Raw genomic sequence first — 27955 nt, forward strand, 5'->3', positions numbered from 1 at the left:
GAACATTTAATTTATTCTATAACTTGGAAACAACTGAAATGATTCTTGTAATTGTTCTTATAAATTCAGTAACTCAAATACTGTGTGCTTTCAATCTGTATTTAACAATCAGCAATATTTGTTCTCAAAGCTGAAAATGTTTCTGGTTCAAAAGAATCCAAATGTCTAATACACAACTGTGCACAGCACTTAGGCAAATGCATTTGTTCAGGCCCAGCTTACTAAAACCCTTGTGTTCTTCCAGCCAACTTCCACTATCTAAGAAAAACATTAAGAGATACTGGTGGTTAAATTGCAAATTTAGCAATCAAATTTGTAGTTTGCAGAAGAGATATTTCTTCTAATAAACAGAGTGACCCAGTTAAAATAAGGAAATATGAGATCCACAGTTATTCTTTGTAATGTATAATCCAAATTTTAATTTAAAAGCCCTGCATAAGATATGTGAAGATGCAAAAGCATGATGTTCAAAACGAGTATAAAATATAATCAATATTTCTAGAACAATGCCCAATGAAATCAATACTTAACTAATTTAAATTTACCTTGAACGCTGAAGACTTCGAGGAGAAGCAGGTTCATGACCTTGTGGTTTGTCAGCAATCACAGGCTGTTGAGATGCTGACTGTAAAACTGGTCCTTGCTTAATACCTGAAGTAGTAACCTGAAGTTCAAAACATTTGTTCAAATAGCTATAACCAACAGGCTGTCCCTCATCAATACTTATGCCAGAATAAAATAAACCCTACTGTTATATGATACTGTGACTATTAGCTAAATGAATAACAAGCACAAAACATATAGAGATGTTCTCCCTCACATTCTTATAAAGCAATCGTAAGAAATACAGCAAGATTCTAAGGCTGAATTTTTATCACTATGACCTCTTGCTTTGCTATGGCAAGGTATCTATTTAGGTCCCTTTTGGGGTATACTGGGAATACAAGGGCCTTAGGATCTTGTGAATATTCAATCACCAATTAAAACCTTCTATTTGGTCTGAATCATCGGTGAGTCAATCCCAGCTAGGGAACCTCCATGAACACAAAAACCAGCCAGCAGGAGTATATATAACAACCTTGCCAACAGGTCAGCTATTCAAATGCCAGACACAGGACTACATATTTTGTTACTGGTGTTAAAAATCAAACCAATAACACACACATAGGAACACACACAAGAATTAATAAAGCTAGTTTTTTCTTCCTTCAGAAACCAATTAACACATTTAAGATTACCTGGGGAGGGGGAAATCCCTTAAAACATTCAAGTCTTTGATTTGATACAAGAAACATTACAATATTGAAAGCACTAAAATGGTTATCAACTGAATGTTGAGAGAATGCTTAAAATTTGCAGATGATATAATGGTGAGACTTTATTGGGAAGGGAGAGACTTCAAAAATCTGGACACAATGGGCTGAAATGAACAGGATGTAATTTAACAGAGAGAAATGTAAAGTCCTGCATTGGGGTAGAGAAAATTAAAGGCACAAGTATACAATGTGGAAGACCTAGCTTGGCAGTAGTACACAGGGTTCTGGGTGTTCTTTTCAACCACAACGTGTGAGCCAGCACGTGATGCAGCCGCAAAAAGAGAAATGCTATCTTGGAGTTCATTAACCAGAGCACAGAGTTCTGATTATGGGAAGTAATTATTCCGTTCTACTTTACTCTGGTCAGACACACTTGGCTTACCGTGTCCAATTCTGGGAACCATAGTTCAAAAAGAACAGTTACAAATTGGAACATATTTGGAGGAGAGCTACTCTGAGGCACAGTTAAAGGATGTGGTATGTTTAGATTACAAAAGAAAATTCTGAGAGGATAGCAGACTTCAACTATATGAAGGGCTGTCACACAGAAGAAGGAGTAGATTTCTTCCCTATTTCCCTCGGAGGGTAGGACCAGAACCAATGGATCAAAACTAGAAGGTTTAGGTTAGATATCAGGAGGAATTTCCTGCATGTACAGTAAGCTGTTAGCCAATGGAAAAGTGCTACATGAAATGGTGGCTTCTCCTTTGATGGAAGTTTTCACAAGAAAGGCTGGATGATCACCTCTCAGAGATGCTCTAGTGGATCCTGCATTGACCTTTCAATTCTATGATTCTATGGAAACACTGGAGACTGGCAATAAACATGTAGTTTCATTCTCACAGCTCATTAAAAACTTACCTTTGGCTGTGATGATACAGGAGGTGTACTAATCAAAGGTTTCAAAGGAACTGTGTTAGTCTGAGGCGTGCTTATTCTTGGAGACACATATGATCTTGGTGATGAAGCATCCGATGTTAAAGACATTGGGGACTGATTAGATGGCTGAGCTGTGAATAAAATCATGACAGCATTACAAAAGCCTATTGAGTATTTTTAAAGGAACAGTATTTTTATGACAGCTAAGTCTGGCAAGCTTATAAATAAAGTTACTACTGTCACTAAAATGAATGAGGTCCAAGCAGGTATTACTGAATTAAAGAATGAAAATCTTACATTGACAAGGCACACAACAGCTTTTTGTGCAGTATATTAAGTAATATCTAGGAATAATATATTCCTTTAAGCACATAAATTGCAGCAAATAAATAAATAAGCAAACAAACGCATGCTCTGATCTATGATTAGCTTTCTATGGGAGCCAATTCCATAGCTTTAACCTAAAAAACTAAATACCACACACAATATATAAATATCAAACTTCTCCTTGCATACATACTGTAAGTTAACTAACCATATATAGAAAGTACAGACACACAAAACATTCTGTGTCCAAAACAGTGAGCCATAAGCAGTCTGTGCCAAGACCAAAGAGTATGTTAAATCTGGGCACAGACTTGAAATATGTATGTTCTGGGCAGAAGAGCTGGAGAGGAGAGTGGAAAAAAGGCAAGATCATGGTCAGCTCAGCATGGGGCTGAGGGGAGGTGTTAAAATGGGGGCTTTAGGTTGCATTCTGCCTCCTCTGTTTATCTTAATCTAAGAATTTTCAGGAACCCTTCTCAACTGGTAAATCTGAATTTATCTCTAGTTCTGATGCAAACCAAACATTACTGTTGAGTATTTATTTATTTCCCACATTTATATGGCTGCCCATCTCACACAAGGCGACTGGGCGGCATACAACGAGGTAAAAACAATGATTAAATAAGATCATTATAAAAGATAAAATGATTATTAAAATTACCACAAAATTATAAAATCACTATAAAATACACCATTTGGGGTGAGATAAATGTGATTAAGATGTATTTAATTCCAAGGCTTTTGAGAAGCTTTCCTGTATTTATTCCATCACATTATTGTAAACACACTTACAGGAAACAGAATACATTTATTTGGCAAGTTTTCTGTCAGATTTTCACTGTGCAAATTACAATTACCTGCTGGGAAGGCAGATTTAACTTCCATACTTTCAGGCTTATCACATTTTGTCTTTGATCACTAGCTGGAATAAGGGACCTCAGAATTCAGCTCTTTGGGCTCCACTTCAGTTATTATTTGACCCCCTGAAATCCTGGCAAGTACTGGGATTCCTGTACTTAATGCTACAAGATATATATGGAAAATACTGACCCATTTATTTATAAAAATCTTACGCTATTGGATAATCCAGGTTTAACTAGAGTGGATTTTTTTTATGGGGGATTAAGATGGACCTCTCATATTACTACTACTATGCATCAACCCAGCTCTGTGGAAGCTATTTTAACATTCTTGTCAAATTGAACAAATCTGATTTACCTCTCAGAGTGCTTCTTACCATTTTATTGAACTGAAGAATTTGTTATTTGGTCTAATTTGTGCAGATGTTATTATTGCTCCTTAAGTCTCACAATAGTTTGTAATTTTGGAGAAATTAATTATGACTTCTAAAGTTAAGTCTTTTTAAGGAAGTTGATGAAACTAATAGTAATTATGTGATCTCTGGAGCAATGAGCTTGAATGCCCTGGCAAACCTGTGGAGAATCACTTTATAATAATTAATTTTTTATTATCTTAAAATGAGATTAATGCAAAGAAAATTACTTAACATAAATCAGATACAATCTTTTATATATGCTAGTGTAATTGCCTAAAAGATGGACATGTTACTTAGCAGTTGAAACATTAATTCACATGGTTGAACCTACTGCTGCCACACTCAGGATTGAAATAAATAGGATAGATAAGACTCTGAATCAATTTTTCTGTGTTAAAAATGGCTATATTCCTAGTATTTGTATCTATGAAAACATGCAGAATTATGGATTTTTCAGGCATAGGGGCTGAGTAAAAGAATGGTCATACAACACTAGAAGGATAAATCTACAACTGATTTGCAGCAATAGATCATTGTTGTGTTTGTCCACATTTGAATTACACTTTGGGGAGGGGCGTATGTGCTTCTTTTGCCAAAATAGCAAGGAGGAAACCTTTAAACAATAAAGTCAAAATATTTTGGAGTTATCCTATTTATAATGTGACTTTCCAGAACTCTTTATTTTTTACTATCATGGTTACTAATCTTGAGGTTATATTATATTGTTAATACTGTTGCATATAGTATACAGGTAGTCCTTAGTTAATGAACAATCATCCAGCAACTGTTCAAAGGTGTGATGGTGCTGAACGAGTGGTACTTACAACTGGTCCTCAAAGTTCCAGCCGTTGCAGCACCACCAGTCACATGATCACGCTTGGCAACCGGCTCACACTTGCAATGGTCACAGCACCCTGCAGTCACATGATCACCATCTGCAACCTTCCTTGCCAGCTTCCCACAAGCAAAGTCAATGGGGAAGCTGACAGGGAAGGTTGCAAGTCGCTCCTGACGCTTTTTCTCCCAAGGAGCTCACAGTTTCCAGGGATCTCGTACTCCGTTGCATGTGCTCATTCCACAGCACTCCCTCCCCAGCCGGCACAGGAACAACCCCTCCCTGCACACACTTGCTGCAGCAACTCCCCCACATCCTGCCTCACTCCATGGTATTCATGTGCCCACCAGCCTGTCTGCAAGCTGCCCAAGATCTGCAACTTCCTGCCAGCTTCCCAATTAACTCTGCTTGTGGGAAGCGAGCAGGAAGTCACAAGTTGTGGTCATGTGAGGTCCTAGCTTAACAACTGGTGATCCTCACTTAATGATGGCAACAGGGACTGCTGGGATTGCCATCATTAAGCAAGGACTACCTGTATGTTGTTATAGATTATAGATTAATGTAATAAAAGCTACCCAATCCAATGTACTAGATGAATCTGAAAATACATATGTATTTTCTGTAGTGCATAAACAGTAACTTTACTTTAAGTGGCAATCACCAGGTTGCATATATGACTGAATAGGTATCTTTTCACATACTGTCAGCCCTTCAAGGTAATCCAGACCAAGACACCAAAATTATGAATGCTAGTACTACTATTATAAGGTTACAGTAACAGAATATTGCAAGTCGGAATGCGCTTCTCCCCTCCCTGTCTTTTACATTCCAGAAAACTACAGAGGGTCAAATCTGAGATGCTTACTCAAATTACATTCCTGCTTTAGACTCAGATTTTGTTTATCAGACTGTTGTCTAGGCTGCGGCTCTTCCTCCTGTCTCTCATGGTTACTCACACAGCCCATTACACCTACAGAGCAAGCCTTGATTTGAATGTTAAGTGGATTTCTAATGATAGCCAAGAATACACCTATTATGCAGACCCAAGTCAGGCGATCCACATCCTCGCAAGCAGGTATGGCTGTTGGACACACAGAGATTACTCAACCCTTCCCTCTTAGAAAAAGTCTGGTCCTTTTAAAACTAGAGGCAGAACTTCAGAAGCTGTGAATTGAGGCTGAGAAAAGCAGGGGGGCAGTATTCTACAGCCTCCAATTAACAGTTGGAATAGTCCAGGTAACTGAAGCAAAAGGAACACCTGTTTCCAGAGTACCCTATTTCTAGTAGAAATAGGCAAAACAAATAACCAGGAAATTGCACGAGGATTAATATGTTTTCCACGTGGTGCTAAGTCAAGCTTTGAAGTCTAATGTTCTTATTCTTATCTTATTATTATTTCTTACCCAAAATTATGGAAGTTTCTTTTATTCGTGAATAAAGTGTATGAGGACATGGTCTTCTCTAGAAATTGTCTTGTACTTGGTAACGTTAATTTGAAATACCTAACAACTCTCTTTAAAGGTAATTTGGGGACAAAGAACGAGGCATTTGTAGCGAACCAGAGCCATCTTGTGGCCTGCTTAATTCCTTGCATTTATTTTACTCCTAATTGTTAAACATTCAACAAGACAAATGGGAAGTTACATGAAACTTGAAGTACTTTAGCACAAAGCAGAACTACTGATCTTGGGTTAAAAACAACAACAACATTGTATGCCTTTGAGTCAGTCTTGATTCCTGGCAATCATCTGGGCAAGTCCATGAAGTTTTCTTGGCAACATTTTCAGAAGTAGTTTGCTACTACCTTCTTCCTAGGGCTAAGAACATATGACTAGCCCAAGTCACCCGGCTGGCTTTGTGCCTAAGGCAGGACTAGAATTCAGTCTCCTGGTTTCTAGCCTGGACCTTTACACCAAGCTGACGCTCTGCTTATTATTAGTTTTATTATAAGTGTCCCCTATCAAAATACTATGTGAAACAACTAAAATATGTTAAAAGGTAATAATATAACCACAAATGCAAATCTAGCCAAACAATTTAGCAAATGGCAATTTAGCTGTCAGTAGATAATTAGCAGGGCAATCACTGGACAAAATCATCTCACAAATTCTTACAATTTCATCCTTTCCATGACTGAATATATTTATACTGGATGGCATACAAGCATTCAGATTTATCACCTCCCACAACTTGCCTCAGATGAACATACACAGACACAAGCACAGTTTCTTTGGAAAGTAACTTTTCATTATTTTGCTAGTTATAGTTCATTAGTCAAACTCTCATGAAATACAAGGCACCTTCACAAAGACGCAACAAGAAGCTTCCAAATTACCTTGCGTGGAAAGCTGTGTTGCTTGAGTAATCAGGGAACTTATATTAAAAGATGGTCCGGCAGTGAGAATTTTATGAAGTATAGACTGCAGAGAAGCTTGTGTCACAGCAGCTGTAAGAACTAATATACAAATAGAGATTATCAGAGCATTGTTCCCTAAACTGAAGCACGTTAGTGTTTTATACATTTGTTAACTGAGGACTACCTATATCTGTTCTCAGAAATAAGCCCTACTGAATTCAATGAATTCAATTCAATTACAGTATAATTGCAATCTCTTAATTTATGAAATAAAAATATTGGTATCAACTTTTCATTATCTAAAATTCTATTTCATGACCAAGCTTTCTATTAAACTGATTTCAAACAACCCACTGTATAAAGGAAGTGCACAGAGCATTCTGTAACTCCAAGTTTAAAAAACTAGACCTGGTTTTAGCAAAGACAGATCCACACATCAGAGACATGAGGCTCCTACCCCTATATTTGCCTTGTAACATCAGTGAAGGAATAGGGTGTTTGTAAAGAAAGAAAATAATACATAGGTAGTATTTCCACACTTCCTGAGTCTCAGTTACAAATGCTTCTCTCTGGACTATCTTAAAGCCATATGCTCTCAGTCATACTCTGAGTACAGAAATCAATTAACAAAATAATCCCAACACCCTATGAGGAAAAAAAAACATTTGGGAATCTTTTAGCTTGGAAAAAAGGTGACCAAAGAGAAAATGATCAAGGTGTAAAAAATCATGCATGCATAAAATGGACAGGAATAATTTTTTTCTGTCATCTAGGTTCATCCAATGACATTGATCAGAAGGATATGCAAAACAGGCAAATAATGTGCAACACATTAATTAAGCACACAATGTATTAGTTAATCTACTGAATTCATTAAAATACATGGTGAGGGCTACCAGCTTGGATGGCTTTAAAAAGTTATTAGATAGGTTCATAGAGACAGGCCTATCAAGAAGCTAATAGTCTTGAGGACTCAATGTTACGACTAAGTTAGTGACACCATGCCTCCAAATACCAGTTGTGGGGTACAAAAGTGGGAGAGCAGTACAGCTTTACTGGAAGCATCTGGTTAGCAACTGTGAGAAACAAAATAGTGGCTATACATAGACCCTTGCCCATTCTTATGTTCTAAGATGGACAGTAAATCTTTAAGAAGGAAAAAACAGGAAGAGGTGTTTTCTGCAAGTGAATCAAAAGTAGGATTCAACTACAAGTTTCTGCTCCCTTTCCCACAATTTCTTTGGAGATACTGGGTTCAGCACCTGTTTCCAGTTATTATAGAGAGCTCTACCTTAAGAAATAAATACAGAATATAATTAAATATAAACTGTCTTTTACAAATTTCTTACAATATACTAACCTTACTCCATTTTTAATACCGTATCTTCTTATAAAAGTGGAATTTCCCAATCAATACATTTGAATAATTACTTTTAAAAAATGACCTACCTTCATTTATTTTGGATATATCTACGCTAGAATTATTAAGCTGCAAGGTAGCTTGAAGAGCAGGTAGTAACTGTCGAAGGAGACTGGGGTCCTGAAGTAATGGAGGAACTGGTGATTGTGAGACAGGTGAAACAGGAACAGTAGAAGCAGATGAAGCTGGTGCAGAAGGTAGATTTAATCCAGAAGCAGATGATGTAGACGGAGTTGTACATGAGTGGGATAGAGACTTGTCCATGGACAAAGATTCTGAAGACGAAAAAAAAAGTTGCTTTTTCCCAAGACACTGCTGTCACATACCATACATCAGTTACAGGAAGACTGGAAATTGAATCCCACCCCTTCCTAAGATATCATCAGGAGATGGGCTTTAAGGAAATAAAATTGCTTCCTTGAAACATGACCTCCTGCCACCATTTGTGTGTCTTCTGCTCCCTCTTGAGCATCTCATCTGAACACTGTGAAAGGAAATAATGCTCTGGGGGGAGCAGGTATATAAAAATATTTTGACAGATTATCAGTTTTCTTTCTACTTATTCTAAAATTATTATATAACTGAACTTCCATTTCCCAAAGTAGTTGACTGAAGAGAATAATGCTACAGGGTAAAATTTAACATGCAACACCCATTGGATGACAGTGAATTATACAAGCAGAAAGCAACAACAATGTAATTTGAATGGTAGCATCAAGGAAGAGCAACATCCATACACAGAATCACCAACTGATTCAGAACAGAAGTTTGATCAGATAGTATCAAAGCTTTCAGAATACATAAAGATATGAACAAATCTTTATTTTATTGGGTGAATATTTTGCTCTTTTGCCTGTTTTGAAAACATAAACTTCTTGGTTTTATTCAGATGTAATGCTTGTTATAAAAGAGTATCTGCTTACATTAAAAGTTTTTTTTTAAAATCTCTAAGCATGACTCCACAATAGTGAGTAAATACAGAAAACATTAATCATATAAAAATGATATGGGCGGCAAACGTATCAAACTATGATTAATACTGTGTCTTTTTAAAAACATGCTTAAAGGAAGTAAATATCCAATGCATTTCATGTCTGTGCTGTATAGGATAAAAATGGCACTAAATTAAACAGTTACAAAGGGTCAAGGCTCTTTAAAAACCAATAATAAATTTATTAAATTTGTAAAAATAATAAAGGCAGATAGAAATAAATAAATAAATTTAATTCTTAGTATTACTGTTGTCACAATGCTGGAATTTTAAAAATATCCAATCAATGATCAAGCAGTACTGATACTTAAAACATAATCTCTAAAAATCAACTTAGTACTATACAAACATCAGTCAGTTTTCAAGTTAATTATGGAAGTATTTCTAGTATAAACATTTATTTGCCTGAAAATGGACACTGATTGGATGAGGCCTACATAAATCAGAAATTAAGCTAGTGGCACTGTTTGGCGAAAAGAAAAGAAAAAAGACTGCAATCCTATAATCCCAGGAATTTTTATGTTCTAATTTCACAGGACAGAACCAATATCCCCTTACTCTAAGGCTAGAAGAGCACTCCTGCATTAACAATCTGGCCTCAAAAGTTCTGTATCACTTTCGGTATACTCAGGCTGGGTAGGGGAAAAATGGCAGACTGATGTGCCTCCATGGGCGGCCGGCGTTAAGCCCGGGTCAACGGCACCTCTCTGGATAAGGAGAGGCCAGGAGATTGCCCAGTTGTGCTCTGAAAGTCTGCTTCTCACAAGACTCACAAGATCTGAAGTTCTGTGGGCTTCTTGTGAGTCTGAGCACCAGGGGCCATGGGAGAGACAGCAAGGACATTGGGTTTGCAAAAGCCCCACTTTCTTAAACACATTTGGAAGACAATTTTTTCAAAGTTAAAGAAAGATCTTCAATCAGCAGAGCAATCAAGCCATCAATGAGCGATCCTTTATCCTAGATTAAAGATAAGAGCAAAGGAACACTTTAAAGGATTGAAAACTAATTAAAAGCAAAAAACTTGCCAAGAGTTTAAATTAAGAAAGTTTGAGAAAGACTGATGGGACAGTTGAATTTTGAGTAACTGATTTTAAAGTATTTTTAAAACAAGTAAACAGCTAATATACACCTCCATGGGAAAGAGTTTTATTTGGACTAATTGGGAATGACTGACAGCTTTACAAAATAAAAGGTAAGGGAAAGTTGCTAAAGACTATCTGACTACAGAACTAGGGTGTGCTGAATGGGGCTAAAGACTTAACGATTTACAGAAAGGGAGTGAAGTCCCTCCTTTATTTTCTCTTTGTGAATTGAAATGGCCATTAGAAAAGTAGTGAAATTGAAGCATTCCAAAGGATCTTTGAGGAATTGGGAAAGAATGTTACAGCTACAATAACAGCATCAATAACTGCCTCTGTGAATGCATCATTTAAAAGAGATAAGAGATAAAAATGATTTTGAAGAATCTGCAGGACAACTGAGTGGAGAGGTAAAACAAATTAAACTCAAGGTGGAAATTTTAGAAAATAAAATAGAAATAATCAACAGAGAGGAAATACAAATATTAAGAGATGAAAAATTATGCAGATAATGGATTACTACTGGATTTACAAAAGAAAGAATCTTGTTTGAGACCAAAAGTATTTATAGAACAACTTGGTGAAAATAGTAAGGAGAGGCCTGTTGAAACCTTTGAAAAACATTAGGATGGGAGGATGGATGGTGATCAGGTTCTTCGACAACATCTTAATGTCAAGTTAAGGATTAATAATGCCAGAATACTACGTTAAGAGAAAGGAATACAAAATTGACTTGTTTGATCACGGATAAGACAGTAAGTACTTTTACAAAATACTGGAAACTAATAATTAGACTTTTTGCTGGAAAAGGATAGAACTGAGTTAATAGTTTTGGGATTTACTGATTGAAAAGGGTTGGATATGGGAAGAATAGATAGATCTATGTAATGTAATTTCAAAGGGGGAGGAGTAATATTAAGTCTGTTTGTAACTGCTGCAAAGAAGATAGTCACTTCCTTAAATATCTTTTTCTTTTCTTTTCTATTTTCTGCACTTTCTATTTTTTTCTATTTCTCTTCTCTTTATTTTGCTTTTTTCTCTTAATCTTATTTTGTATTATCTTTTACTATTGTTAAGATCTTTAATTTTTTTTTTTTACGATTTCAATACTCAGGCTCAGGTATCAGGAAAGGGAAGTTAATCATTAAGAGCAAAGTAACGAACTGCTGAGGCTCCAGAAATACAGGTAGTAAAAAATGCCCATAACAAATTTTATCAAAATAAAAAGATACAAGGTTGGTGCTTAGGCTTATTGTAAAATCAAATTACTTAATAGAATTGTTCAATAACCTGTTAATAAATATGGGTAATGCACAGAAATAGCAACTTTATCCTGGAACTCCAACCAATCAGGGAAAGGCATATCATTCTGCTGTCAAGAGCCTTATTGGGGGAAATACATTGGCAGAGTACCAATGATAGATAGGGTTGAAACGAATGGTGGGCAGGATAAGAACACAAAGCAGATGATGCCACCATTCCCTTTCTTTCTGACCCACCCCCTTTTCTTCTTTTCAATATTCCAATTCCCCCCCCCCTTTTTTTTCTGAAGCACACAGGTTTGTCCCTACTCCCTCTACTCAACAAGCTGCCAGATTGTTCCTCAGAACTAAAAAGGGCAAAACTTTTTTAAGATCCACTTGTGGCCTCACAGTCACGGGATAAAACTATTCCTCTGGGGAAAGAAATTGCTAAAGACAATAAACACTCTAAAGCTTGAAACAGAGCCTTGTGTAGCGCAAAGTGGTAGGCATCAGTATTGAAACCGAAACTCTCCCCACGACCGAATTCGATCCCAGCGGAAGCTGGATTCTCAGGTAGCCGGCTCAGGTCAACTCAGCCTTCCATCCTTCTGAGGTCAGTAAAATGAGCACCCAGCTTGCTGGGGAAGGTGACGACTGAGGAAGGCAATGGCGAACCACCCACTATAGTCTGCCAAGAAAACGTTGCGAAAGCAGCATCCCCCCAAAGGGTCAGACATGACTCGGTGCTTGCACAGGAGACCTTTCACCTCACTTTATAATTCTGTTACAAACTAATTACAGAAACGCATAGACAAAAACCTGTCATATTGTCCCTCTGCATTTAGCCACCTTATTTCCACTACATGAGAGCCACTCACTTAGCAGTGAAGGCTTCAGTTAACTAGTTTCCTGCTACAAACAGAAAAGTAAGATTAATGGTTTCTGAACAAGGCAGGATATGAAGCCAATCATTAACAATGGCTTCATATCTTGGTATATTCAAGAGATAGTAAATCTGAACTCCTTGTTCTCATGTACTCTCTACTGGAAAACAAGTTGCAGTTTACATGATAATGTAAAAATACTATCATTATTAGAAACAGCTGAAACTTCAACACATTTACAAATGTCAAAACACAGACAACTTCCATTTACTAGAATCATCTAACATATTTAAAAACAAGTTTTCAAAATAGAACCAAGATAATACGAGACAAAGTTCTCAGTTACGAACATATCTATCTATATATTACTAAAACTCTCATTGTGTTTATCTATTTGTCCCCTTAAGTTAGCCCAAATGGTGCATTATACTGCAACAATTTTTGAATCAAGGTACCTAAAATCTGCTAATTTAAAGAATGTGAAAAAAATTCTGGACCCATTACTCCTGTGGAATTGAAATTTCCACGATGTTCAGACCAGTTTTATTTGCAAAGTTGTGGCTGCTGCTGCATCCCCACAGTCAGGTGATCATGTTTTCCGACACTCCCTGCCAGCTGCCCACAAGCAAAATCAATGGAGAAGCCAGCAGGAAGTTGGAAGTCACTCCCACTCCCTCTGCTTTTCTGCCTGCCCATGGTCATTTTGTTTATCTGTTTAGGTAAGTAAATAGTGACTTATTATTGAAGTTTGTTTGCCACTATAATTATTTTTCTGTTTAAGATATAAACTCTTCTTAGATGATCATGGGACTCTCCAGCATTGGGGTAAAAAAACATACGGTTAACCTAAAATTTAATGTTCATCCTGGTCACATCAGACTGCACTACCTTTCTCTCAAAGGATGACCCAACAGGTCACAGGGTTGTCTAGCAGGACGTAATGCAGAAACAAAAGATTTTGGCTTTGGAGATAGGAACTATGAACGGTCTTATACAAAGTCAGACTATTAAGTCTATTTAGCTCTGGACTGTCCTCCCCAACTTGCAGTATCAACCCAAGGTTTCAGTTGTGGGTCTAAAGATGGAAGGAAAAGAATCTGGAACTTTCTGCAACCAAAGAATATACTCTATTAGTGAGCTTTTGCACTATTCCACAAGTTTACGATACAAAACTGGAATTACAGTTTCCGGAAATGTTGATATCCCAGAGAATGAAAGGGGGACAAAATTTAGGAACTGAAATATGTGCAATACCAGCCTAAATCTTTTTCATTATTTTAGTAACACTAAAACTGTAATAATCACTCGGCCAGTAAATCAATGCAGCACATGAAATTCGTAATAGCAAACTCAAAGTATCATGATCTAGGGACAGAGACTCCAATTATATGATTTTTCTTAATCACCCTTCCACAAAACTCCATATACCTAAAGATGTGTCTTGAAAACTAAGATATCCTTTGAAACATCGTATGATAGCACATGAACAGACTGGGGAAATGGAATGCACAGAAGTAGTTTGCTCATACAAAACACCTCTATATTGAAACCTCTAGAAGTTAATGAATTCAGCAATATGAGCTTTACTACTACACTCTGAGCTAGAACACACACACAGAAGCACAGTTTGTTGTAAACAGAAAACTTCAGGTTTCTTGACAGAGCAGACTATTGTTTTAAAGATACATGTTCCAGTCCCCATACTCAACACAAAATAAGAAGATTAATACACACCTGACAAACTTTTTCTCTCTGTTTTTTGTGAAGGGATGGAAGAAGTGGGCGTAGGCAGTTTTGATAAGGAAGATGCCCCATTTGCATCAAATGATTTCTTTGGCTGATGATCTGACTGTAGAGAAAATGGACTAGGAGGAACAGAACTTGGAGTAGTAGAAGGGTGAACCACTGTTTTGATGGGGTGTTGTACTGGGGTAGAACTACTGTGAGTCTCTGTTCTTGGCAGTCTGTAGTCTCTGTCATTATGTCTGCTTGTCTGAGACAAAATATTCTGTGGGAGCATATTAGCGGCATCACTGGAATGCTTCTCTTCCACTTTATCATTCACAATGTTGAAATGAGAAACAGAAAATACCAAGTTAGAGCTCTAGTTAACATACTGCATTTACTCATTTTTTTCCTATTCCAGCACCAACAGATATTCGTGTACAACTGCAATACCGTTTTTAAAAAAGTAATTAAATGCAATGCTTTAAATCAAAATGAACTTTTGCATCATCTTCATTGTCAACAAACACTGAAGAAATTTCAGCACAAGACTGCATCTCTATGAATATTTCTGAGAACCTGAAATTCAGTATTTCAACTTTTAAAAATCTATATAATTTGTATTGGAACTGAATGTATCTGTCACTACTATCATAGTAAAGTAATACAAATGAAATAAAAAAGCTTTGTTTTCTTTAGTTGATATACATATATGTATAGTCATCAAATTAATCACCTAAACTATTTCACTGCCTGTATTAGATTAAATGTTGGGGCAGGGGGAAGACACACAAATTAAAGCTTGACGTATTTATAAGATGTGGTCAACTGAAGAAAAAACTTTTCAAAGCAAACATGCACAGGAATATTACTGTAATTAATTAAACAGACATACTTCCACTAGCAAACCCGCTAGCAGCAGTCGCTTGCATCACCTCTCTTCTGTAATCTCTATCTTTTGGAAAACTGTTGACAGACATTTTGCTTGCTTCTTTTTGTCTCTGCTCTCTGGTGTAAAAATAAATAAATTAATCAAAATTAAACATCATGGTAAGTTTACTATTTTACAATTTACATCTATATTAATTATTTACCTTTCAAGCCATTCTTTTGGTTTTTCCCACTGTGAAACTTCTGTTCGGCAGTTATAGTAATATTTTTTGCCAGAAGAACTAATGTGCTCAGACCAGTCATCTGCAGAATCATAAGACTTAAAAAGAAAAATTGCAATCAACCTGATGGATTATAGAAATAGCATCTTTTCAGTTTTGAACATTAACATACATTTCACTGAAAATATTCCTTTAAAAAAAGTAAGTAAAACACAAAGTATTTTATACTATAACTTTTAACAGGTTTCGGCTCAACCCAAGCAAGACTGAGTGGCTTTGGGTGTTTGGACCTTCTGGTGCCAGGAACCTTCTATTTTTGGACCTGAATGGGTGGCACTGCCTCCGACAGACCCAGTGAGTAATCTGGGGGTCCTCCTGGACTCACAGCTCCTGCTTGAAGAGCAGGTGGCAGCTGTGACTAGGAGGGCCTTTGCACACCTTCAGTTGTACGTCAGCTGTGCCCATTCCTGGACCAGGGGGCCCTATTCACTGTCATTCATGCTTTTGTGACCTCTCGTCTGAACTACTGTAATGCGATCTACATGGGGATGCCCCCGAAGAGCATTCAGAAGCTTCAACTGGTGCAGAATGCAGCGGCATGGGCAGTAAATTGCGTCAGTTATTCAGCACATGTAACACCACTACTCTGTGAGCTGCACTGCATGCCAGTGTGCTTCCAGGTGCAATTTAAGGTGCTGGTTGTTAAAGCCCTTCATGGCTTAGGACCAGGTTACTTGAGGGACCATCTCTCCCCAGTTAATTCTACCCATCTGATCCAGTCAGGCAGGATGGGCATGCTTCAGGTCCCGTTGGCCAAAAAAAGTCAGTTGGTAGGACCTAGAAGACATGCCTTTTCTGCTGTAGCGCCCAGCATGTGGAACATCCTACCTCTGGAGATCAGGATGGCCCCAACTCTGCTGGCCTTTTGTAATACCCTGCAGAGTTGGTTCTATATCCGGGCCTGGGGCCCCAAGGGTGTTCAGGGGCTAGTTTCTTAGTTATGCTAGTGATTTGGGTTGATGTTGCTTGGCCACTGTGTATTTTAACTTTTGTAACATTTATAATTGTTTTATTTTAGCTTGTTGAGATGGGTGGCCATATAAATCGGATGGAAGGATGGATGGATGGACAGATTTAGAAACTGGAGAATAACATAATTGAACAGCTTTCAAATAGTAAAAGGAGAATTTAGGTTCACTTGAGAGAATTGAATTAGTGCAGATACAATGCTATCCAATCTGCCATTTTAAAACTTTGCATAATGTGTTTTGGACTGAAATAGTGAATTTATCTAGAACAGAAGTTCCCTAGAACATAGTATGTACAGTTTTGTTTGCTTGATTTCAACTAACTGTAATTATCCAGAATTTCAACCTGATTTCTTGAAAAGGGAAGTAAAGTGTATGCAAACATATAAAAAAACAAACTAAGTTAGGCAAATTCAGTATTAGTACTTACTGCATCAGATGTTTTGCTTGGATTATTGCTAGGATTAGAAGAATGTGAATTTGAGCTATGAAGAGCACTGTGGTTATGAGAGTTCTCTTGTGGAGAATAACTGGTCCCTAGAAAACAATGGTTTGTATTATTTCTCAATTATTGAAGTTCAAGATACTTTGATTTATCTTGATTCAGATAGACCAACCCACCATCTCTCTCTTGCTCTCTTGCATACACACATACGCACACACTATTTAACACCAATTTTCCACTAAACAAATACAGCTATGAATGTTCTAAAGAAAAAAATAGTTTTTGAACTGAAATATAAATTGATCAATTTGATAAAATATTATGTATGTAAAAAAATGTTTAGCAAAATGTTTAGCTTACTGCCCCAGTAAAAAAGTTCAGTCAGAACAGAGTTCAAAATTTCTACCACGTGAATAAAACTAGCATTTTAAAAGATTATTTGAGAACTATGCCAAAGTATAACAGAGCCATGAAGTTCACAGTGAAAGTTTCTATCCATCCCTCCCTCCCTCCCAACTCCCAGCCCTCACAGGCAGTCCAATGAGATACCATGTTTGATGGTATTGATAATTGCTGAGAGGTCCTATTAAGATTAGGAGACGACTACTCCCACTCAGGTCCTGAGGAAAATAATCCACCGAAGTGACCAATGCCATTTCATCCTATTTAAATTTAATTTAAATCTTGACTGGCAGAGATCTAGATAATCTGTGTCCTCTAGCACTCTCTGAAGTTGAATCACCATCCCTTTCTCAACAACATTCCCAGAAAAGGAAAAGTTGGAGACTATCAAAAACAGCTGGATCCAGAGGAAGTTTCTTCAAGACGGGGAACACAACTATCCACTTTTAAACTATTCCATCCCTCAGAAAAGCAGTGACAATTTTCCTGATCCAAACACCACACCCTGCCTGGCTGCCTGAATGAGTCAAGAAGGACATGGGTTCTAGACACAGGTTGCAGTGCTTATTCTGCAGAGAATCCTGTCCATTTACTCAGGCACAACAACTTCAAACACCTTGCTTACAACACTAGATCCAGTTGGCATCCTTCCCAGAAAAAATGTGAAACACTTTAGTCACCAAGATACCCACATAATCATATAATGGTCGCCAGGATTTTCAAGAATAGAGGAAGATTGGAGATAGAAAAATAACCTATTTTCCTGTTGCTCTACTGAGATTCCCAACCACCCAAGATATAAAGTGCTATAACTGCATCCAGGTCTTAGATGAAGAAAAATACTAAACTTGCATTTTAGCCTCTCCTGGCTCCTTATAACATGCCCATGTGACTTGAAAGTTTTTGTTTTTTAACTTCAAGGCAGGTACTTCCCTAACCATATGGCCACCCTCTATGTTTCAATTGCTTTCAACCTGCCTCCCATTCCGTTTTTTCTCAACAGAGATCTTAAAATAGCAGTTAATATCTGTTTATATCTTTGTAGGGATCTGTTTATCCAATTTCGTAATAGGAAGAGTTATAGAAGTTTCTAGGCATTCATTCTGCCACAATAAAAACCTTAAATTTAGGTTTGTGACATTCAGTATAGAATTTACTAGGACAGAGTAGCACATCTACATTTATTGTTTTTATTTAGATATACTATAAATATAAGTTGCTCATTTTTAAAACTTTTTCTCAAAACACAAGTTGTTTTTGTTTCTGCAGCATAAAGCAAGTATCTACATTCTTTTCCCAAGCATAGAAATTGTCAACTATTTTGGCTGCTGGATGTCACTATGGAAGTCTTGTTTATTCACAAAATGGCTGGCATGGTTAATAAACACAGGAGATGGAGGAGGAAGAGGAAGAGGAGGAAGAAAAGACAAATAAAACTGCACACAAAACACACACACACACAGACCCACAAAAAATGGTCTGAGAGCCATACATGACTCTATAATTTTCAGCTTCAGCATCCAATTCACAGAAGTGGATAAAATTTAGTTATAAGAAACTTGGCTAAGAACTGAATACAAAGCAGAGGCAGGGACAAAGCCCCAAATGTCAGAGAGCAATAACAATAGTTTGGCAGCAACATTTGGCAGGAATGTAAGGGGGATGTCCCTATTAAATGCTTCCAGTAAGTAGATAATATATACTCAGCTAACTGGAGAAATAAAAGCCTTCCTATTGCTGGTGCTTTAAGGAACAGAAATAAAGATGCATGGATATAACTCAGTTGTGTTTGCAGTGTTCGTGGTGCACTGGTATTCTTGCTTGAAAACATTCTTGCATATGTCTGTAGCAAGTGCAAGCCCATAACAGTGTTTGAAGAAACAACTCAAGAGAACTAGAGCAGCAAGGAATCACAATTCACTCTCAAGAAAGGATGAAAAGTTACCATTTGGACAAAAGGAGATCTACAATATGACATGATATGGAAAGTAACTCTACATAAAGATGATAAAGAGGAAAGGCCAATAGATGAAAGTGACATCCAAAAAGCAATACAGAAGATATTTTGCTCTGCTGGAAATCAGAAAAAAAACTCAAAGGTCTTGCAGAAGAAACAGAATCTGGGCATTCAGTAGAAAAAGTAAACGAGACAACCCAGAACAGCACTCACTATAATAACTAGCATTCCATGGCAAAAAAAGCTAAAGTAAAAAAAAAAAAAGCTCATGATAGATGGGAATTCCTAAACAACAGAGAAAGCAAAAGCACAACTTACACCATTCCAATGAGGAAAAAGCAGAAGATGGCAGAACCTACCAACGTGGTTACATAAAGATTAGGTAACTGCCCAGAGTCCCCTTTTTGGGAAAGATGGGCGGTTGATAGAAAATCTGATAGATAGATAGATAGAGAAGTAGCAAGTAGCAATGAATTTTTCTGAATCTTGAATTGTTTGAAACTAACTTTAATATTACTGTTTGCATAATTATACACACACACACACACACTATATATATATATATATATATATATATGTAAATAAAATTGTCATAATTCTATAGCATATTTAAGAATTAATCCTGAATTATTTCTTCAAAATACTAAAGTATAATTCGAATACAGTTTCTCTTACGGAGTTCAAGATTTTATTTTCTAATGTTTTGATAGTTATTTCTTGTGGTATTGATCAATTTTAATTAGATTTGATTTTAAATATATATTGTACTTGGGCACCTTAAATAGATTTTTATCATAGATTTATCTAGAATTAAAATCCTTGAATACCAAAGAACCCATTCCTTTTCAGAAATCTTATTACTATGAACTTTCTTGCCACTAGTTAATCCTAAATGCAATTTTACAGCTCTTCTGAACAACCAATTCTGAAATCACTGATTGAAGGACAAGCATCAAGTTTTTTTTGGAACATGACTATTAAGGAAGAGTCCTGCTTAACAGCAACACGCTATTTAAACACAAGTTGAATATAATGTTAGTTTGCTACTAGTATGAATATGTCCCGCAATATTTTAATCTCACAATGACATTACTCTCCATCAGGTATATTGTTCTCTAGTGTTTCTATTATTTATGTACATACTTATTTGTACAATTTTTGTAGCTGCCCATCTCATGGCAATGACTGGGGTGGCATACAAGGATTAAAAACAAGAAAAATCAACAATCCAAGTAACAAATTTCCAAGATCACAGAAAAAAATCCAATTACAAAAAAAGAATAAAGACCAACTAACCAGCAGAGACCAAATGCCTGGGGGAGCAGCCACATTGTTAAAGCCTTACAAAAGGCTAATAGGCCTATTCAGATCTTTAAAGGTATTCTGATCCACAGAGCATGCACTGTAACAGAGAAGGCATGACTCCTGGGTCCAGCAAGATGACACTGCTTGATAGAAGGGATGCAGAGCATACCCTATCAGTTCTGGTGGGGAAGCAAAGGCAGGCAGTTCTGAAAATAGTTTGATCCAATCCTATGTACAGCTTTAGAGGTGATAACCAGCACCCTGAATCGCATCTAGAAGCCCACTGGGAGCCAGAGCAGCTCAAAGAGCAGCAATGTTACATGAGCATAGCTTGGAACGCAAGAATTGCCCATGCCACTGCCTTCCAAATGCGCTGCAGCTTCCAAATGCTCTTCAAGGGCAGTCCCATGTAAAGTGCTTTAGAGTAATCCAGACAGGAGGCATAAGTCACCATGGGAAAAGCTTCTTGGTCCAGGAACAGGCACAATTGTTGTACAAGACAAATCTTTTCAAAAGTCTTCCTAGCCATGGCTGCTACCTGCTCTTTCAGCAGGAGTTGAGAGTCCAGAAGGACCCCCACATTGTGCACTGACTCTGCCTGGGGAAGTGTAGCCCCATGTAGAATGAAAAACAGAAAATCTCCACGTTTTTTTTGGGGGGGGGGATGTCTCAAAACCCACAGCCACTTTGTTTTGGGAGGGTTGAGCCGAAGCCTGTTATCCCCCATCCAAATCCACAGCCTCCAGGCACTGGGAAAGAACTTTGCCAGGCATATTCATTTAAGCCAGTGCTTCCCAGACCTGAGTATATTACCCAAAATTAGGTAAAAGCGTTTTTTCTTTGGGTAACAACATACGAACCATTTAAATTGACTTAGAGCGTTTTACCTACATTGGGTAAAAGAACTTTCTGATAAGCAGTTTGGATAATAAAGGAAAAAGTTTGGGAAGCACTGATTTAAACATTTAAAAACCACTATCTACAGAACACTGCTTCATCTGCATTAAATCAGCCTTGTAAAATAGTATCAAATTTCATCAAGTAGTAACATTTCCCATTTAACTTTTCCTTTGGAGTATAAAATCTAGTATCTGAGATCTGCCTGGAAAAGCACAGCCTTTATGTAAACAGTTACCACACTTCTACCTGAAGAGCATATGCTCAAAATTCCAGTATTCAGGAAAAAGTAGAACTCTCTATAACCTAGAATGTGATGTCTTGATCACTCACTCAAATTCTTCAAAATCATCAAACTGCAGGCACAAAAAAATTGACTACAGACAGAATTCATCTCAAGCAACTTCCATACTAATATAACTAGCCCTAAAACTGCCAAGTATGAATCTGGCTGAAGTTGCTAAATTCTAATTCGCAGTATAGAACCAGGTTATTCCTCATAGATTACTATCAACTTTTTTTCTTTCAAGAATAAAGACTTGCATTATTTTATTCACAAGGCAATTCTGTTTGCACCAACCCTGAAATGAGCAAAGTCTGAGAACCATTATAGATAACAGGAAGAGCTTTTATGAAATGTGGGTTCTCAGATTCTACTAAAAATGTAACCATTAAAGCAGTACACTTTAAATTTAAGAAGAACCCAACAATCATATCATAAACATTGGAGCAATTACTAATAATACTGAAAAATACTGGCCACTTCCTCAGCCAATGGGTGACTCTACTGGAGCAAGAGAAACAAGTGTCATTAACATATTACTGACACCTCACTCTAAAAGTCCTGATGGCCCATCCCAATGATTTCATGTAATTAATAAACATAAGGGACAGAACAGATCCTGGCAAAAGATTACTGCCTAAATGTACTGGTTAACTCTCAGCTGGATGAACTTCTCATGTAAAGAAGATAGCCCTGATTTGGTAATGATTATTTCTGATCTTGTTATATCTGTTTATGGGTGCAACCCAACAGAACGGACCAGAACAATCAATATATTATGCAGTATCTGCCCCAACCCTGCAAGGCAGGCCAGAAAAATACCATGGTTAATGTTTTCAAAAGCAGTCAAGTGATACAAACAACTAAAATATCACCATCCAATTCTGAATGTTGGTTAGCCAATACAAACTCAGGCTCATATTCCAGTTATGGCTATTTGCATTTATTTGTATTGTCTGTATTTTTTGCTCTTATTCAGCTTCCAACTCGTACTGAGATTGAAATTAAGAATATTTTGTAGATGTGTTATATAAATCAATGTTTAAAAATGTCAGATGATAGCAGTTGGAGTAAAACTATCAGTTTTATCTCACAAATTAATTCAGTTATTCAGTTTTAATTTTATTTCTATCTCATAATTTAAACTGCAGAAGTTGACACATTCCAGAAGTGATAGTACAAGATAGTACAAGAACCTCCTAAAATATTTTAAAATAGCTGAAAATTTGTGAGACTGACAAATCTCACAAAATTTCAGAATTCTCTTCTACACCTCATGAGATTCTGACAACGTAAGATTTGAGATAAGGGTTTAACATTAAAAAGAACATTTAATTTTGGGATCAGATATAAGACATCTGGAGAGGGGCTGCATTGCTGACCATTCTGCTGTGTTTTTTACACTATGAAACAAGCATCTGAGCACCCTAGTAAAAGGAATGAGAGCTGTCCAACTGATTCATCTCAAGAATGCCAAAACTAATGAAGAATTCTCTTGAAAATATTCTGATATCAATACTAACCTGCTTTAAAATGGAAAAAAATATTAAAGATGGAAACCTGAAGGACTGCTTTTCCTTTTTGCTTAGGTTAATAGTAGTGAATAAAGATAACCATAACATTATTTATATACAAGTACTTTCTCTTGGAAAAACGTGCAAGCTCAACAATGATGTGTTTCATTTAATACTATGGCTGCCATCTCTCTCCCAGATGTATACTCCATGACAGAGAATGAGTGTACAACTAAATTCAGGCTTATCTGTCCACACAGAATGCCACTTATTCAGCGAAGAAAATGAACAAATGGATCAACATACAAATCAGCCCAGGGTTTTCACTTGAGGCACAAATGACCAGGCTCAAATTATCCAACTTCAGACACATTATGCAAAGACCTAGCCCTCTACAGAAGATCTAACACTGGGAAAGGTGAAGGAAAGAGGATGACCAGCAGCAATGTGGATGGACTCAGTTTCAGGGGGGATGAGTACACTGTTGGAAGACATGGAGGACAAGGTTAGGGACAGATCGTCATGGAGAAAATCTATCTATGTGGTTGCTAGGAGTCAACAATGACTTGATGGCATGTAATCAATCAAACTGTGCATGTATTACTTACGCAGCAACAGCAGCACCATCTCTTCTTGTAGGGCTATTAATACCTCAAAGTCCAGGTTTTCTAACCCCCACCCAACATCAATCACATTTTTCAAAGAGCTGATACCAAAGTGATGAACTATTGTGGGAGAAGTCACAGTATATATTCAAGTTCTATATCAGGTAGCCATAGTGCTGCTTCCATGCTATGACAGTTATCTGAGCATCAGGTTACCTTTTATTCCGGAACACAGAATAAAATCAAAATGGCTGTTTGAGGACACAGGAAGCTTCCTGCTACAAGAGCTGCTGCCCATTTTTTAGTCTGTACATGTTTATAGGAAGCACAGGTTATAAAAAAGGGATTAGAAACCAACCAACGAAGAACAGAAAGCTAAAAAAATTCAATTGAAACTTGTATCAGGGCTAATCAACATTCTGGATGTGCTAGGAATATGCAGGAAGTACTTGTAGGAAAAAGATGCAGCTGTTTTAAGGAGATACCACTGGTATTATATTCACACACCACACGCTTTGAAGCACCTTCATGCCTTGAGATCTGAAGCACTATTCAACTCTTAATCTGTTGTAAACAATTACAACAAAAATAGTATGCTATAGTAAACTTAAAACAAACTGGTACTATCCAGATGCATAGATCATATGAAGCTCAGAACACCATAGCTCGGTGTTATTGTCAAGTAATAATGATTGCTACGGATTTTTTTTTTTTCTCATTTCACTATCACTGCCATAAACACATAAACAAGCTCAAGGCTATGTGAGGATCTAGCTAAGTTCTCCATCACTTGTGTTTCGGCCAATGCTTCATCATATCATTTTCAAATTCTGAGAATAATTCTATCATGTAAGATAAGAGGGCCCAGGAACCCTCATATTGACAGTCAAAACCATCTCTTTGTTTCAGAGATCAGATTTCCAATATATATTTACTTAAATATTCACAGAATTGAACTTGAACAAATGTTTACCCATTCTGTGTCTGAATTTTAATTAGTGCTTTAATCACATGCATATGAAACATACATATTAAGGTCAGAGAAGCCAAGGAGCATGTTTTCCAAGTATCCATATAGTTTTATGCTCCTTGTATTCCATTTGACAATGCACTTTTGTAAGGGACTAATAGAATATATGGCACCACTTGTTTTCAAGTATTTCAGATTAACCACTTCCACAACTAAATATCCCATGCTTCTACTTTCTGCAAGTTTATTCTAGCTCAATCTCAATCTTTATATAGGCCATTTCTCTTTCACATCACCCTAAAGCAGGGTTTCTCAAACAGAGTTCTGTGGAAGCCTAGGGTTCCACGAGAGGTCACTAGGGGTTCCCTGGAAGATCATGATTTATTTAAAGAATTATTTCAGATTTGGACTTCACATTAAAGAGGTAAGTTTCACTCTTTATTTTTAGTTTAAGAACACTGTTAATGCATATATACAGGCCTACATATGAAACAAATATAGTAAATTTTGTAACTTCTGGCCTATATTTGAGCCTGAATGTGCAGGAGTTCCCCAAGGCCTGAAAAATATTTCAAGGATTCCTCCAGGGTCAAAAGGTTGAGAAAGGCTGCCCTAAAGGACCTTTTTTCTACCAATCAGAACTGAGCAATCCATATATTCTTCTGAATTAGTAAGCTACATAATAAATTAATTAGAGATCTCCCAATTTAGATGCTACTATAAATTCTGGCTAGCTTAAATCAGTGTTAGATACATGCAAAAGAAATCCATGAGTTTGAGATGTATTTTCTCTTTATATTATTTTTATCTACAGTTTCCATAGGCCAAAATTAACATGGTCAGAGATCAAAGATGATGGATTTGCAGTCCAAAACTATTGGGGAAGATTTATTTAATGCTACATCTAAAACTAAAGTTCTGTCTCCTGCTATCCACATAATAGTCATATTCCCCTGCCCCAGCAACAGGATCTAATGCAATCAAGTACAGATTCAACAAGCACATCAAAAACAAGTTCTATGCAGAAGCAGAACTAAAAAAATCTAAGCTAATAAAAAAGATTCCTAAGCACCAAAACAGATAATCATTGCAAACCTAGCGTTTCAAGGGGAATGTAATTTCACTGAGGACCAAAAGTTTCATCCTGATCAGCTAGCTTTACAATCCAATGCATCCTTGCGTGATCTTAATTTTTATGCATCTCCAAACCACCCCTGGACACCTATTTAAAATTTCAGTGTTCTCCAAATTGTTTCAGTGTTCGCCAAATTCCACAATATGTGGAAAACAAAGCAACCTACATGATCTGGGGCCTTCATTGAGGTTACATTAATAGTACAAATCTCCACATAACTTCCCCCAGTGTTTTCAGTAGCTGCTAAACAACACTGGAGAGAAATAGAAACCTGAAGGCATTTTCTAAAAGTGAAGAAGTGAAATAAAACATCACCAGCAACACCTTGTGGACCAATCCTGTCAAAGCCTGATCCACTGAGACACAAGGCTTTTAAGCCAAACCTGAATAAGTAATCCAGAATTACACTATTATTTCAGTGAAGTCTAGCAGGGCTCAACTCAAGGACAAATGCTTGCCATCCCAATCTTCCTCCAGTAACAATCCATAGCTTTTCCAAGAAGATTCCAAAACCCTATTTGGCTATATACCTTATCTGTGCATTTTTTAAAACTTTCTTTAACACTGCCAAACTAACTATTTTCAGTTCCTAATCTCTTGTCTCACACTTCCAAAATATGTGAGTTTCTGCTTGCTGATCATCAACCTCAAGGGAGCAATCAGTCTTTTTTTTTCCCTCTGGAACTGGTTGGTTCTTCTTACAACCCATGTCATACTTTCTCCACTCTAACTTGAAGGTGCTTATCTTCTTTTTCTCACTTTTCTCAATATCCAGCTTTCACAGCTGTAAATTACCACTGGGAAAACTATTTTGATTTTTTTCTTGCAATTGGAACATCCTTATTTTTCATGATTTTGTCTAAATTAGTCATTGCTGTCCTCCATTATATTAATCACTTTATTTCTCTAGTCTATTGTCCACTTCTGTTCTTGAGTCCCTGAAAACACAGCATGTCCATTAGGACTATACTCCTCCAATTAAAGTCCTCTACTACAATACTCCAAAGCATTTCTTTCCTGAAGCCAGATCAAAATGGGAATTGTAATGTATCAAAACAATAATTTCTTTAGTTACTGTCTGGAATTGGGATACAACCACTTTGTTTTCTAGAACTTTTCCCCAGAGAAAAGTGTGATGTTAAACTGATTGATATTTTAAACAAGGGACTACTACTGCTCCCTTGATGTCAATGGGAATAATTCACAACAGATGCCAAAATTCCCTGACTCCTTCCTCTAACAACTTTTACTGATTCAGAGTGAGCCCGTTACCTCTCTGCTTTATAAGCAGTTTTTTAGGGTTTAAAAAACACATTTGCAGCATTGTGCCTTTTGACCTTTAAAATCCTCTTCCAATACAGTATCTCTTACGTTAAAACCTCAGACAATCCACTTTTATCAAGTCAGCCCTGAACTTCTAGAATAGCCCTCCCAAACTTAGTACAGGGAAGATATTAATTAAAATTTCCATTATCCCCAGTAAGTAAGGACATATTCACGTAGTATTGAATTCCGGCATATTTGGAGGAGCCCAGTTTAAGGAAAGGCATTGTAGAAGTTATTACTTAATTTTCAAAAGTCACTAAGCATTTACTTCTATTTTAATGTATACATACTCTATATTAATGACTAAAGAAAGTGTTATAATGCTGAATATATTTAAGTTCTGTAACTTAAGTTTTTAACTTCAAAACAGAGTAGCAACTTCTAACTATAGAAGAGTACAAAGAGGGTGAGGTATAAATATGATAAATAAACAAATAAAGTACATGTATCCTTTGGACTAAATTCAACACCACATACAATACATTATTACAGGTATCTGTCCCTATCCCAGTAGAGTGCTGACTGGGAAAGACGCTGAGGGTTCCAAAAGAGAAGAAGAGCATTCCCACTCTCTGTTATCTCTGATTCAATCCATTACTTGCTTCAGCCATGCCCACTATGTAACACCCAAAAGGTTAACTGAG

The 27955-nt window shown here is 36.9% G+C and overlaps 1 protein-coding gene across 1 annotated transcript in view; it reads right to left on the minus strand.

Annotated features, from left to right (window-relative positions):
• WAC (WW domain containing adaptor with coiled-coil) overlaps positions 1 to 27955 on the minus strand; it is a 40884-nt gene that overhangs the window by 7104 nt on the left and 5825 nt on the right. The window contains exons 4-11 of the mRNA XM_063303487.1: positions 16903 to 17009; positions 15427 to 15542; positions 15228 to 15340; positions 14342 to 14659; positions 8439 to 8684; positions 6969 to 7088; positions 2178 to 2326; positions 546 to 664 (exon numbers count right to left, since the gene is read on the minus strand). Coding sequence (XP_063159557.1) covers positions 546 to 664; positions 2178 to 2326; positions 6969 to 7088; positions 8439 to 8684; positions 14342 to 14659; positions 15228 to 15340; positions 15427 to 15542; positions 16903 to 17009 — 1288 coding nt within the window. The remainder of the gene's footprint in view (positions 1 to 545; positions 665 to 2177; positions 2327 to 6968; positions 7089 to 8438; positions 8685 to 14341; positions 14660 to 15227; positions 15341 to 15426; positions 15543 to 16902; positions 17010 to 27955) is intronic.

The sequence above is a fragment of the Candoia aspera genome, chromosome 4 (genome assembly GCF_035149785.1).
Source record: "Candoia aspera isolate rCanAsp1 chromosome 4, rCanAsp1.hap2, whole genome shotgun sequence".
Taxonomy (NCBI): Eukaryota; Metazoa; Chordata; class Lepidosauria; order Squamata; family Boidae; genus Candoia; species Candoia aspera.